The following is a 15,622-nucleotide window of genomic DNA, read 5'->3' on the forward strand; positions in this document are numbered from 1 at the left end:
AACTTTTCTTTTCAATATACCATATAAAGAAATGGTCAAACCGAGATCTGCTTCACATTTAGGAATCACAGGCATCTATGTAAAAGGGGAACATTTTTTTTTTTTTAAGATTTTATTAATTTATTCATGAGAGAGAGAGAGAGAAGCGCAGAGACACAGGCAGAGAGAGGAGCGGGCTCCATGCAGGGAGCCCAACGTGGGACTCGATCCCGGGTCTTCTCCAGGATCACGCCCTGGGCCAAAGGCGGCACTAAACCACTGAGCCACCAGGGCTGCCCAGGAACATGTTTTAAAATGAGAGATAAAATATTTCTTCATGACACTCTGTACTACCAGGTTTTCAAATACCATTTTGATGATTTTATATACATTCTTTAAGTGGTATATATAAATAATATATATGGCATTTTGAACCTATTATTTGGGCAAATATTTTTATTTTAAGGCTAACAGGATTTTAAAAGAATACCAATAACTGGGTCGCCTGGGTGGCTCAGAAGTTGAGCGTTTGCCTTTGGCTCAGGACATGATCCCAGGATCCAGGATCGAGTCCCACATCGGACTCCTTGAGGGGAGACTGCTTCTCCCTCTGCCTGTGTGTCTCTGCCTCTCTGTGTCTCTTATGAATAAATACATAAAATCTTAAAAAAAAAAAAAATAACTGGCTTGATCATCAAAACCAAACATTTCCCCAATACTTAATGATTTTCCTTACTGGAGTTAAAAAAAAAATGTTTACTGGGCAAACCTAAAGGCCATTATGTAAACACTGCAATTATATACATAAAGAAATAATTTGGAGTCAAATGCATTTAAAAAAAAGGGATAAGAGGGGCACCTGGGTACTCAGTGGTTAAGCATCTGCCTTCAGCCCTGGGCGTGATCATAAAGTCCTGGGATCAAGTCCCACATCAGGCTCCCTGCATGGAGCCTGTTTCTCTCTCTGCCTATGTCTCTGCCTCTGTGTGTGTATGTGTGTGTGTGTGTGTGTGTGTGTGTGTGTGTGTGTGTCTCACGAATAAATAAAATCTTTTTTTAAAAAGGGGGGGGGATGAGAAATCTACTGGTTAGCTCCCAAAATGAAACAATTAGCATCCTAACTTTTTTCCCTTGAACAGAGCCCTAAAAGTAATCTTCCATGTTTCTTTCCTATTTTTGTAATTTTTAAAGCTACTCTATGATTTCTGAAGACAACTGAAATATACACAAGCCACTCAACTATGTCAACAAAAAACTGGTCTTTAACAACTACAGCAAATCAACTCTGTTTAGCATAGCAGAGAACAAAACCAACACTTACTTTGTTTTCTAGTTTTAACACTGTCAAAATCAAGGTTACAAAATAACCATAATCTATAGCTTTTACTGACATGAATATTGCCAGAATCATTTCCTTGCTAAAGATAAGTCTAGATAATTAGTAAAAACTATGGACCCACATACAAAACATCTGGATAAAAACGGTATTGTATAACTAAAAGCAAAGTAATATGTGAATAGCTAAAACTTATAAAATTTGTCCATATAAGGTTTTCACTAGTTTATGTCTTCTTTCCAACTTTCTCTTAAATCTAAAATTATGTCAAAAAAAATTTTTTTAAATTTAAATGATTTCCATTTTGCTATCATTAGGATATACACAGGTCTTTTACTCAACCAAATATCCCAAAGGGCAAAAGGAACTTTGAAGCAATCGAGATAAATGCCCTACCTGGTGGCACAAATAAATCTAAACAATCCTAGACAGAAGAACTTTATTATTTAGAATATCCTCCACAAATACTCTACATAACTTAAAAACACATATACTACATACATAGTAATACAAACAGTTCTGCTTCAGAACCAAGATAAATTGTAGCATTTTAAAATTCAAAAATTTAGATAATAATTCTACTTAACTTCTCAAATAAAAAAGTTAAAGTTTGTAACATAATAGAATCACAAATAATTAGTAATACCTCAAAAAAATCAAATATTTCAATAAAGATGTTCTAAGTCTTCTATTAACAAAAGAAATGTTCAAACTCAAGAACATCAATAAAATCTTTTCATATCAACAGAAATCATTTTTTTTTAATAAGGGGAACAGAAAGTAGGAATACTGGTCCCATAAAAAGGCTGTAATTTTTATAAATAAAGAAGTCTAACAAGATGACACATTTGCCAATTTCAGACCTATCATAACATACTTAAGAGTAACTACATTTCCAGTAACAAACACATAAGTACTCAATAAATGTTTTTCCTGAATTTGGAATGAACTATGAAACTGTGTATGCAACCAAGAACTGTCAAAAGCACTTGACAATAAAGATAATTAGGTACACTGTACTGACATAGGAACCAAAGTAAAAAAACTTGAACAATGCATACATAAAACAAAATTTTAAAAGCTTTATAACATTTAGAATACAACAAATACAATGTAAACCTATGAAATAACACAATACAATGTATATAATTCGAGATAAACCATTAGCAAGCAATTCAAAAGACCTCAGCATTAAAGAGTTGTTAAAATGGGAAAGATTCCCAGTAGTCAGTGTTGAGGTCTTCAAGCAGAATAATCTGACAAATTTATGGGTGAATAGCAGGCCAGCCTAATCCAAACTTTAAATATTACTAAAATATTAGGTAGAAAATATTAAAATGAAACAAAAACTATACTGAAAAACTAGTGCAGAAGTCAAGAGGCATTGAAAGACAGATCAACATTACATAAACCTGAATTACTCTAGGGAACAGTGAAGGAAAGCCTAACTTCTCCACTTGAGGCTGATTTTCCTTTATTTAATTTTAGCTTACAGAATAGCTAATTGCCCCAAAGTTTGTTGTAATATTTGCTTTGCTTAATAAAAGAAAACCTACTTCTTCCATATATTAACATCTCTGAAGTAATTTCTTAAGAATTAGACTAGCCTTCCAGAAAGTTACTATCCTCAATCTTTCAGTTACTTCCACTACAGAACCCAGAGCAGTGCTATCCAATAGAAATATAATGCAAGCCACATACATAATTTTTATTTTCAAGTAGTCACTTTTTAAAAAAAGGTTTAAAAAAGGTGAAATTAATTCTATTCATGTTTTAACCAAAAGTATCTAAAATATCACAAATATAATCAACATTAAAAAACTGATAAAATATATTTCACATTCTTTTTCAATATTGAGTCTAAAATCTAATGTGCACTTTACAGCACATTTCAGTTAAGACTGGACTCCTCTCAAGTGATTAACAGTTATTATGTGACTAGTGGTTACTAAGTTGGACAGCACAAATCTAGAGTTCTTTCTCTGATTTTAAGATACATGTACAAAATGCCAAAATATCTGAAATGGAAGCACACAATATATTAAATCTGAAGGGCTGGGAGGGGCACTGAAAAAGGACAATTCGGCAGTTCCCATTGACTCCAGCAGGCCTAGGATGACATAATGAATGTCCCAATCTTAGGCAAACTCCTTTTTCTAGGGAGAGTCCCAATTTATACTTTTTGTCATGATGTAACTATTAACAGCACCCCTGTAATTCTAAAAAAGTATCCTATGGATAATAAATCATATGATCATCCTATCTATATCCATAATATCCTTGAAGATAATTAATTCCACACTCTTTGGAAGAAAATTTAAAGTCTAATTCTGATTTCTAGAAAAGAAGCTCTAAATTCATATTAAAGAACCCTAAATTTACTACCCTCACCAAAAAAAAAAAAAAAAAGAAAAAGAAAAAAAAAAGATGCTGCTGAAAATTTTTTATTTTAAATTGCAGACTAAAAAAAAAAAAAAAAAAAGTAAGAATTACCTGTTGAACAAGGCATCTGGAAATTGGGATCATTGCTATCCAAAACAGGCAAACAGAACTGGTTACTTGCAGATCCTAGCATAGGATCCTTATCGCTGAGCATGTTCTTCAGCGAGTCCTCTAAGACATTTTGACTTGTACTAAAATCCTCACAGACTTCATTCTCCAGGTTGGATCCTAGAAATAGGGCATCATCTAAGTGTTCAGTAGGAATTAAATGATTAAATGTATCAACTATATCCATGAAGACTTCTGTGTCTTTCAGCCCTATAGAAAGACAAAAAAAATACCATAAGAAATAAAGCTATCAATTGATAATCACCTAAAACCAAATTATTTTAATAATTTTGAGTCTAAGAACACACTCAGGTATTTCTGAATTGTTTAAAAAAAATCCTCACTATTTTTAGAATAAACATTTGGACATGTAGAACGAATCTTTACTAAATGTTTCTTCATCACACATGTAGAATATATCATTTTACCAGAAATCCTATTAAATGTTTACTCCATTATTTTGAGGAGAAAAAAAAAAAAACCCTATGTATATAATCCATTAATTTGATACAGTTGAAAGAATGACATGGCTTAAACCACAAAAACCGTTTTTTAACCATAATCTTTTCATAAATGAAGAATGACGCTGCTTTTACAATAATCCATATAAAAGAATCAAAATTAAATCATTTAAATTACTGTTCCATAACTATTAAAACTGTAAAATAGCCTTGTTTTATTTACAAAGCATTTTAATCATTTAAAGAGAGGTAATATATAGAGAAAAGGTTGTTTGTAGGGATAGGAAAAAAAATGCAAAGAAACTTAATTAAACCCAACAAACCAAAACTCAAAAAACTACACATACACAGGCAGAGAGATGTGCACGTACACGCATTTTAGTGGAGGAAATGACTTCCTTTATAAAATGTATTATAAAATGAGATAAATGATAAGAAAACAATACATCAGAGATTTAAATTTATTTTAGTGAGTCATGTGAGGTATATACAGATGTCAAGGTAGTTTCCTACTGATACTAGATACTGCTCAGAAAGGTCATCTAATGCTCTACAAGAGCCTCAATCAATCAAAAGTTTAATTACTTGCAATACTAGTTTCAGAAAAAAATGAACCAATGTATTCTAGATGATGGGGGAAGGGGAGGCATCAACAAAAAACATCTAATATTCAGTTGGCTAGAAAATTGACAAACAGAGAAATATCTTGGGTTCCAAAATTCCAATTTTTTTGCTTGGCTCCAAATCTACCCAAATTTACCCAAACTGTCTCTGATTCTTTCCCCAGTAAAAATGATAAAGGAAGGGTAAGTCCAAAGACATCCAACAATTTACTGGTTATATATTATATGCTAACCATTTTACCTAAATTTAACCCATGTATTTCCAATAATAATAGACTCTATATAAAAGTACATGTAAATAATTTCCTTTATGAAACAAAATTCATTTAAACAATTTAAATGTTTTCCCTCCAAATCATAAAATAGCCAAGACTCAATCCCAGGTTCCAAAACTCCATAGCCCTTGCCATATCTCCTCCTTTTTCACACCGAGCTACAGAGCTAGAAGTTGACTAGATCTGACTCATTAAAGGATCTTCTTTAAAAATAATTTTCCAGGGATCCCTGGGTGGTTAGGCGGTCTGGTGTCTGCCTGCCTTCAGCCCAGGGTGTGATCCAGTCCCACGTCTGGCTCCTTGCACGAGCCTGCTTCTCCCTCTGCCTGTGTCTCTGTGCGCCTCTCTCTCTCTTTCTCTCTCTCTCTCTCTCTCATGAATAAATAAAATATTTAAAAAAATAAAAATAATTTTCCATAATTTTCTAACAAATGAGTGGTTGCCTGGGTCCTTGGATAACAAACAGAAGGCTAGATTGCAAAGGGTCAGGAAGATACTTTAGGGGATGATGAAAATGTCATAAATCCTCAAGGTATAGTATATACATCCACTGAAATTCATCAACCAGCTCATTTTAAGTGCAAAGTTTAATGCAACTCAATTTAAAATCCTAAAAAAGGAAAGAAAATTTCCTCATTCTCACAAAAGTCAATCCCCTTAACAGAAGGATTTTAGCATCTCTCCTCAAATTTTGTAACTTATATTAAAATATTTAAAAAACTGAAATAAAATAAGTATTTGATTGATTTGCTGTTATTTTACACACATTCTTCTAATTATAACATTAAAAGAAAATTATAACTTACAATGCAGATGAAAAGTCAGGAAAAGTTTTAATTCCCTAATGTTATCTGATTCTCATTACCTAGGAAAGGCTCAACTATCATACATCACCAATACTTCTAAAAAAATTTTAGTGTAATAAATTTCTGGTGATTAAAAATAATTTACAAAAATTTTACTATATGTTTAACAAAACCAAGTGGCTGGACCTACAGATAAATTAGTTTGTCTGAATCTGTTGGCATCCAAAAGCTACAGGCCAAGACTACCTCCTTTTCAAAGTTGCATCCCAAATAGTAATCTTTTTTTCCTCAGATGAATCAAAAAGAAAAAAAGGACAATTCCAGTTCTAAAAGCAAATAGTTAACTTTCCTTCTACAAAAAAATATGCTGATTCTACCAAAAATGCACTCATTCCCATAGTCTCAAAAGTAAATTCTACAACTTCACCTGGAGTCAGTCTGTTACTATGTGCTTTCAAGTGACAATCAGAACATTCAGAAATTACGATCACAGAGCCCCAAATCACAAAGCTATAGGAAAGACCACCCCATTCTAAATAGTGACCTAATTAAGCAACCTTTTTTTCAGTAACACTGCTATCGGTGAATCATCCCAATAGCTCCTTTAAAAAAGGTACCTTAAGAGCCTGTGGCATATTTTTTTATCTCAATGGTACACAATATTCAGTCTTTAAAGAAGAAAAGAAGAAAAAAAAAAAAAAGGTAAAGCATATTGCAAACAACATAGGTGAACCAAACTTTCCAGTACAGCTTTGTGGCCAAACTGGTATATAACATATAAAGTGTGTTTTATCTGGACTTAAATAAGCAAATCAGGGAAAAAGCTTCCATAGTCAAATGTTGAGGAGGACTTGGCATAACAAAGTTACATTTCTTTAATAATATCTTTAATTCATTCAAATGTTTACTAAATAACTGCCACTGAGATATTTTTAATATGCCAATACAGAATAGGGTATAAAGCATTCCAAACTTTAGGGTCCCAAGAAATGATTTCTACAGGACACATCACAAGATGAGTTCTCTTGTAAAATTGTTATAAATTAGTAAGACTAACTTTTCTTAAGCAGTTGCAACTGGCTCTGGGGGTAATTCCAAGGAAGAATTTCAAAAATGATGGTATACAGTCATCCCATAAGACTATCTTGAAAGTAACATTTAATGAAAGAATTAAGTAATTTATTTTTAAAAATCAGTTTCAAGTGCTCAGTATCCAAATTAACATTTCCCATGCTAAACTGAAAAACAAATATAAGCTGATTGTAAAAATATTAACTCACTTAACATGAACACACTCATCTACTAACTCGAAGTGGTAAACTTGACTGGATCATGGAAAAGAAAAAGGACAGTAGAAAAAACAATAAAAACAGAATAAAATCTGGAAGTTAGTTAATAGCAACGTACTAATGTTAATCTCTAGTTCTGACAAAGGCACTAGCATTATGTCAGATGTAACAACCAAGAAACTGGGATGAGGGCATATAATAGGAACTCTATACTACATCAGCAATTCTTCTATAAATCTATAATTATTCTAAAATAAGTCCTTTTAAAAACACTAATCTACATTTAGAGAAGGGGCAGCTGGCTGGCTCAGTCAGAAGAGCAGGTGACTCTTGATCTCAGGTCATGAGTTCAAGCCCAACACTGAGTGTAGAGATTATGTAAATAAATAAACTTTTAAAAAATGATATTGTTGAAAACCATATTTTAAAAGCTAAAATGTGGGGAGATATCTAATAACGTGGATAAACAAAGACAATCAGATCTAATTAAGGAGAAAAACTGAGTTGATTCAGTATGTTAATTAAACAGACTGCTTGAGTTAAACAAATTCCTATCTCTTACAATGAAATTATACTTAAATGCTTCCTTATATTTGGCATTATAAATGTAATAATTAAAACAGGGGGGCAGCCCAGGTGGCTCAGAAGTTTAGCACTGCCTTCAGCCCAGGGCATGATCCTGGAGACTGGGGAACGAGTCCCACGTCAAGCTCCCTGCATGGAGCCTGCTTTGCCCTCTGCCTGTGTCTCTGCCTCTCTTTCTCTGTCTCTCATGAATAAAATCTTTAAATTAAAAAAAAAAATTATATTAATTAATTAATTTTAAAAAAAACAGGGGCACCTGGCTGCCTCAGTCAGTGGAGCATCTGACTCTTGATCTCAGGGTTCTGAGTTCAAGCCCAAAACTGGGTGTAGCCAGATTATTTAAAAATAAAATCTTCAAGGAGCACCCGAGTGGCTCAGTTAGGTGTCCAACTCTTGATTTCAGCTCAGGTCATGACTTCAAGGTTATGAGATCAAGCCCAAATTGTACGCCATGCTGAGCGTGGAGACTTCTTGATGTTCTCTCAGTTCCTCTCCCCTCCCACCCTTCCTCCCTAACAAAAAAATAATAAAATAAAATTGGCAATAAGTAAATAACATAATAAGCCTATCTAAGGTGTGTGCTAAGTGGCTAATGATACGTATATATACAATTAAATCAATACAAATATTTTGGGAATATATATGCTAAAACCAGAAATTATTTCTCAGTTCACAGTCACATCTCCTGTTTACAGATGATAAAATATATCCAGCTAAGTCAGAGAATTGGATATTTCATTTAATTAGTTATCATAGGTACCAGTGAAACAAATGCCATTTTCAAAACTCAAGGAACTCACAATATAAAACAGAGTATAAACATATAAACAAATACAACAACATGTAAACATCACAACAAAATATGAAAGTGTCATACTGAAGGACTGCAGACAGTATCAGAGAGGAAGGTGAAATTTATGAAGCCAAGAAAATCTAAGCAAGTAATATATGAGCTGGATCTTCAAGGTCCAGCGGATACTCCAGGCAAAAGGAATAGTATGTGCTAATTATGAATGATAGAATCTGGTCCTAACAGACCAAAATTTAGAAAGACTCAAAATGCAATTTAAAAATAAGTATTACTAAAAAAAAAAAAATAATAAGTATTACTACCAACATTCTGAGTAAAATTTAAGCTGAGTTGAAGATATTTACTGCTTTAAAATACTTGTTTTATCTTGATTCACAAAAAATTATACTGCAACCAAATTTGGTTTACACTGAAACAACCAGCACGTATTGTTCCATGTATGAATAGAAAGCAAAAAGATTTAGAAAGCACCAACAGCACACACACACACACACACAAATTACACCTCTTCAAAAATCCCCTTTACATTAAGAGTACATTAAAACTATCTTGACTCATCTTCAAAGTAAAACTATATTTTATCATGTTATCACCTTTAAAAAAACAGATCTAAACCTAACAATAAATTATTAAAGCTATCAAAGGCCATAAGAAGTTATTCCATGATGAAGCTCTCTCAGGCAGTCTATGCTCTGTTTTATGTGCATGGGGTGGGGGGTACAAATATATTCAGGATATTATAAAATCTATGACGAAAAATTAAACAAGGTGATAGTGATGGGGGGGGGAGGAGGGTTTTTACATACAATGGTAAATTAAGCTCTTGTTTATTATAAGTCAACATATAAGCCAAAACATGGAAAGAGAGAGTGGTCCATGCAAAAATGGGGAAAAGCAATCCAGGCCAAGACCTAAATGCAGGCCCTGGGAATGGAAACTTGGTGCCTTCTAGCCCCAACATTACAGTTTAAATTAAGCCATCAATTCATCAGGCACGATACCATGAACAAATTTCTAATAAGTAGTAGTAGTAGAAAAATAAAATTACCACCACTAACAGTGATGAAAAATGTGAAATGAGGTTTTCTAATTTCACACCAGGCAATGTTCTACACGCTTCACATCAGTAATTCTCAATCAGAGGTGATTATGCCCCCTCCAGAGGACACTTGGCCATCAAAACGGGAGGGCAGGCTACTGGCATCTCGTAAATATACTACAATGCACTAGGAAAGCCCCACAACAAAGAATTACCCAGCTAGAAAACTGCTAACGTTAAGAAACTCTGCTCTACATTTATTAATTAATTTAATCCTCACAATCACGCTATAGTATAAATCCATTAAACAAAGGAAGAAAAACACAAATGAAGGAAGGAAGAAATTAATTAGGATTAAAGAGATTAAATTACTTGCTATAGTAAGTGGTGGAGCTGAAATCTGAACCCAGAAAATTTCATTCAAGAATCAATGCACTTACCATTACCCCATATTATCTGTTTATAAAGTAAACTGCATTAAATATTTATTATGTGCCAGGCACTATGCTAAATCTAAATGTATGTCATTTAATCTTCACACCCAGACAACTAGGAAGGTACTATTATTATTCTCAAATTGTAAAAGTGGGGCTAAAGTTTAGCAAAGTTACACCCTATATTACAGAATAAGTAAGTGACAAAGCTGGGACTCAATTCTGCTCTGACATAAAGGTCTGTTCTTAACCACCATAATATAATAACATTAAATAGGTTATGCTTCCAGGATAAAGGAAAATCACTGAACAGTTAAACCATGATAGTATGATCCAATTCTGCAAAGTACAATTCTGTAGAGCAATGCAACCTAATCAATTGCTCTAAAGACACACACCAAATTCTACTCTAGTTTCATTGGTTAAAATCTGTAAGCAGCAGCAAGGTTCATAACTTTTCTGAATTTACCAGGTATATTATTCTTATATCAATATAAAAGAATCCAAAAAGTATCTGCCATACTAAGACTAAAGCCAACCTAAGAATCCAGAAAAAGAACCATCAAGTACAAGCTGAAACTGGCAAAAGCAGAATTACACTAGCCAACTGTACTGAATTAAAACTTCAATATTTACAACTATACCCTATTCATATTATGGGAAGCATTAACAGTGTGGATTAACCATAGAGTGGAAGCAGTTCATCACTAAAACTATAGCCTAGGTAGTAACAGACCAAGCTAAAATGTACTTTAGTATATACTATGTGCCGCCAGGCCATACGCTCAGTGTATTGTAATGCATTTTCTCTTTAGTTCCTCCCAACAACCCTGTGAGGCAGGTGCAATTATTATACCTATTTTGCAGATGAGCAAATTGAGACCCAGACCATTATGCAATTTGCCCAGAATTACATATCCAGGATACCCAAACTGGAACCCAGGCAGTGTGATTCCTGACACTACATGTTTAAACTACTATATTTTATGCACTCTACTTACATTAACACCTACTTATGTTTCTGTTCTTAATGTATCACTAATGAAATCCCACAAATACTAAAAACAAAGGGACACACACTTCCTCTAAAATAAGTCAGAATATATACACTTAGCCACTCCCTACACATAAAAATACAGTGGCTATTCTATGTATAAACATCATTTTAGAAGTTATCAACTAAACTCTGCAATTTATTTTCACAGTCTACAATTTTAGAATGTTTTCATGTGGCCAACTCACACAAATTATGAATGAACCAAAATTATTAAAGTTTAGCCTTTCTGTACAATCTACTATGCCATTTGAAACTTCATCTAATAAAGTTACATTGTGCAGATTAAAATTTCTGGATAATATTTTGAAATTTTTATTAAACTATTTCTCTTCATCCATCCCCTCTCTTCATGTTACAAATAATCATAGAAACCAAAATCCCCTGACCATTAAAAAAAATGATCTAAACTAAGCACAAAATGCATAGGAGTAAGTGTCCCATCTATACGTGTGGCAATTCCTCACACAATTCCTTTTTTAAGTCTTGAAATTTCTTCTTTTAACTCTAATACAATGATTTAACATCTCATGTCTTTGGATCTTGTTTCTCAACCTAGGTTTCTTGAGGGTACAAACAGCACCTAGGTCTCAGATATTTTGAACCAAACCAATACTCTCAGTATCTTTTCCCAGTAATCAAAGAGCAGCAACTAAAAGGGAGTATCTTCTGCTGTTCAGCATGCAACTATACTGTGCCTAACAATTTGCCAAGTCATTTTTGTAGTTAAAAAATGTTTATGCTTCTGAAAAGATACTCCAGGATTCTCAGAGGTGCTCCAAGAAGAAATGAGAGAGAAACCGAGCACAAGATGTACTACTCCACACAAGAAAGAAACCCAGCAGCCACTTGTCAGAAAGATTTCCTAAAACATCAATGAATGAAAATGTTTAGAAGTCAACCCTCCAAGAATACTGATACTTCATGACACTGGTGAAGTAGTTATGGGTAATCCACAAACCTAAGATGTTGATCAATAAATCTCATTATCTCATTAAAAAATAGAAAAGATCTTATCTTCAGACAAAAAAAAATAGGCAAAACAGATTTCATGAGAAATCCGTGTAAAAAAACAAACAATACGGGAAAAAGTGCACATTTAAAAGCAAAATGTATCAAAAAGTGAAACACCATATTACCGAGGAAGATAACCATTATTATGTCTTAGTACTCAAAAAAAAAAAAAAAAAAAAGGTGTGATAATTTACATTCATCAGTTTTTTTCCAAATATCCATACTCCATAAAAAAAAAAAAAAAAACTAAACTCTGGATAATTTTACAGTAATCCAAATTGCTGACTGCTGCCTCCCAAACTTTTTATCAATAAGTCTTATTAGTATTCTATTACATAAATCAAAGATTATCAACCTTAACAAATTCCAATCTCAACACAATTTTAATAGTATGGTTTTAAAGGATTTTGACATAAAGACAATTTCCTTTCCACTTTTCTATCCTGAAATTTACATTTAATCAACACTAATTTTCACCTCTATTTATTTACACAGACCACTTCTCTTAGATTTGACTTCTTTGAATATGCAACCGATGAGCATACATACCAAAGGATCAACTGAAGTTCTGCGAAGTCTATCCCCATAGGATGGAATGCAAAACTAACGCAGTGTGATAGATAAGGAAGTTCACTACCCTCCCAAAGGATGCAAAAGTAGTAATAATAAATTACATTTTCATGCTCTTCAATCTATAAACCATTAGAGAAACAGGGGGAACTGGTCCCACCAGTAGCTCATCTGTTATCCTTTTTGAAAAATTATGAGTACAGCTACCAAATAAAGCTTAAAGTCTATTGTTGTAATTCTGAACGCTTAAAAAGTGGCCCACGTCAGCTGAGATGTCTTTCTGCAGCTCAAGAATTGACTGAACCGTGCGTGGCTTAATCAGAGCAATAATAGCTCCTATATCCCTTCTTAAATTATATTACTATCGTGAGGAAATGAAGTTTGTATTTTAAAACATTAATAGTGATAATGATGATGGAGAAAAAAATCCATCATTGTAATACGGGGCCAGTAAACAGAAGAATCAGACAGATAATTAAGAAAAAGTCGAGTACTAGTGAAGATAAAAACTATCCGAAATAATAATCTTTACATATCTCTTGTGTTCTGGAATGAATACACAAATTCAAAAACAAAAGAACGCTGCAAAGATTTCTTGGTTCTTCGACTCACGTCTCTTTCCAACCACAAACACAACTACAAACATTTTCACAATCCCAAACACTTCATTCAAGAATCAAAAAATGGTACGAAATGAATGAGTAATGGAGGCGTAGTTTTGGAAGATCTCAAACCACCAGTTTGTAAAAAGGAAGACAAGTTCGACCTCGAAATAGTAACTAAATAGAACAATGTACTAGGTACTCCCTAAATAGTTTACTGTATCTTTCTCTTTTTTTTTTTTTTTAAGCTTAAAAAAAAAAAAAAAAGGTAGTAAGCATTTGGGAAAGGCTCAGTAACCAAGTCTCATTTTAAATTAAGTATCTCTACACTTAATGAAGACTTTACAGAGGCAGATATCAAAGCGTTGTTGCCACTTACATTAATGATTATCCATGATCATAATCTGCGAAATGATTCCTGAATAGCACCAATAATCATGCATTCAAACTACCTCGAATCCTAGTCTCTAGGAAATGGCATTTAAAAATCCAAAGGTGGGAAAAGGACATCGGACCCCGCAACACATTGCTGGGGGGAAGAAGGGAAACAGGGCTGTGCGCGGTACCAACATTCTCTCCCTTTCTCCCTCCTCCCCGCCCCCCCCGTGTCAGGTGATCAGTTATTTAGCACCATTAACACGCACGTATCGACAAGTGGTTCATTAAATTACTCGTATTATCCGAAGGCCAGATTCTAGGCTTCCCATTTCAAACTAAGCAAAAGGAGTCGACAGTTTGGGTCCCGAGCACAAAAGCGCGCGGTAAGCAGGAGGATGCACAGAGCGCCGACTCCCCCCTCTCCAAAAGGCTAGGACTGGGCTCGGCCTCGCCGGCAAAGGCCAATCCCGGCTTCCCAGACCTCGGGCCCAAGGCTCAAGGCCGGGCTCCCCCGAGGGACGGGGTCCGACAGGCCGGGTCCGGGGGCCTTGCGGGCCAGGCCTTCCTGGCAGCGCCCGCGGTGCCTCCGGGCCTGCGCGCCCGCCCGCCCGCCCGCCCGCGCGGCGGCGGCGGCGGCGGCGGCGGCGGCGGGGCACACTCACCACCCGAGGCCCGGGAGCAGGAGCCGGGGAGAGGCCGCGGCCCCGAACCTCCGCCAGGCGCCCTCGCCGCCGCGGCTCCCTCCCAGCCCGCGGTCCAAACGGTCCCGGGCGACAGAGGCGCGGCCCGGGCAGGCCGAGGACGTTGCGCAAGAGGCCGGCGAGGCTTCCCGGCTGCGCGGGAGAAAGGCGCGGAGTGTCCGCCGCGGGAGGGGCGGGGAGGCCCGCGGAGGCGCTGTGCGTGTGGAAGGGGGTGGGGGAGGGGAGGATCGCCCGTCTCCCTGGCCGCGGCCAGAGCCGCAACTCACCCAGCTCCGCCAGACGAGCGCTACCACTGGCAGCAAGAGGAAGATGGTGGCCGCCGCCGCCGCCGCCGCCGCCGCGAGGAGGAGGAGGGGGCCCGGTGGGTGCCGGGGAGAGGGGGTACGCGCAGGACGTCGGCGTCGCTGCCACTGCCTCTTTTCCTCACCGGGCCGAGCGGCTGCTGCTGACGACGCTAGCCTGGCTTCCGCGCCGCCCTCGGTAGCTTCTTAGCAGCCGCCGCCGCCCAGGGACCGAGGGTCGCTCGCCTCGTGGGGACCGTGCGGCGGCGCGAGACCCCGCAGCCATCGGCGTGCGGCGGCGGCGCGGGGGCAGGAGCCGGGCCGCGTCACGTGACCCCACTGTTTACCGTTCCGGGGGCCGCGGCCTGCGCGCTGCGCCTGCGCAGTGTGGGCCCTCCCGGCCGCGCCGCGCCGCGCCGCGCCTCCGCGGGCCCCGGGCAGTGGCTCTCCGCCGCGCTTCCGCGCCCCTCCCAGTCTTCCGAGGGCGCGGCCCGCCTGCGGGCCTGACGCCCTCGGCTCCCCGGCGGCCGGCCGCGGAGGGGGCAGGCGCAGATCGGTTTTTCTCGATTGCGAGGAGCACGCAGCCTTCGCAGTTTACGTAATATTGATGATGGAATTTGCCTCTCCGACCGATACGCGTCATTAACTGGGTGCGCTTTGGAGAACGGGGACCAGATGAGCCCCTTGCGCGGGAACCCCGCTGGCTGTGCACCACGGGCCCGCCGCCGAGGTGAGACCTTGGCCCTAAATAGCTGGTGTTCGGGACTCAAACGGCCTTCTCCGACAGTCGTTCCTGGTCGAAGCCAGCAGTCCTCAAAATGTCACGAGGATCCT

General features: G+C 37.3%; 1 protein-coding gene across 5 annotated transcripts in view; it reads right to left on the reverse strand.

The window, feature by feature from the left end:
- PHF3 (PHD finger protein 3) overlaps positions 1 to 15,416 on the reverse strand; it is a 77,147-nt gene extending 61,731 nt beyond the window's left edge. The window contains exons 1-2 of one of the 5 annotated variants that reach the window (XM_041742751.1): positions 14,774 to 15,416; positions 3,809 to 3,985 (exon numbers count right to left, since the gene is read on the reverse strand). In XM_041742751.1, coding sequence (XP_041598685.1) covers positions 3,809 to 3,911 — 103 coding nt within the window. In that variant the 5' untranslated portion in view covers positions 3,912 to 3,985; positions 14,774 to 15,416. Of the gene's footprint in view, positions 1 to 3,808; positions 4,076 to 13,807; positions 14,338 to 14,468; positions 14,684 to 14,773 lie in introns of those variants that run through there. The other 4 variants (XM_041742726.1, XM_041742742.1, XM_041742733.1 and 1 more) reach the window with 4 other exon arrangements.
- Positions 15,417 to 15,622: the final 206 nt, after the last annotated feature.

This window comes from Vulpes lagopus, chromosome 1 (genome assembly GCF_018345385.1).
Source record: "Vulpes lagopus strain Blue_001 chromosome 1, ASM1834538v1, whole genome shotgun sequence".
Classification (NCBI taxonomy): domain Eukaryota; kingdom Metazoa; phylum Chordata; class Mammalia; order Carnivora; family Canidae; genus Vulpes; species Vulpes lagopus.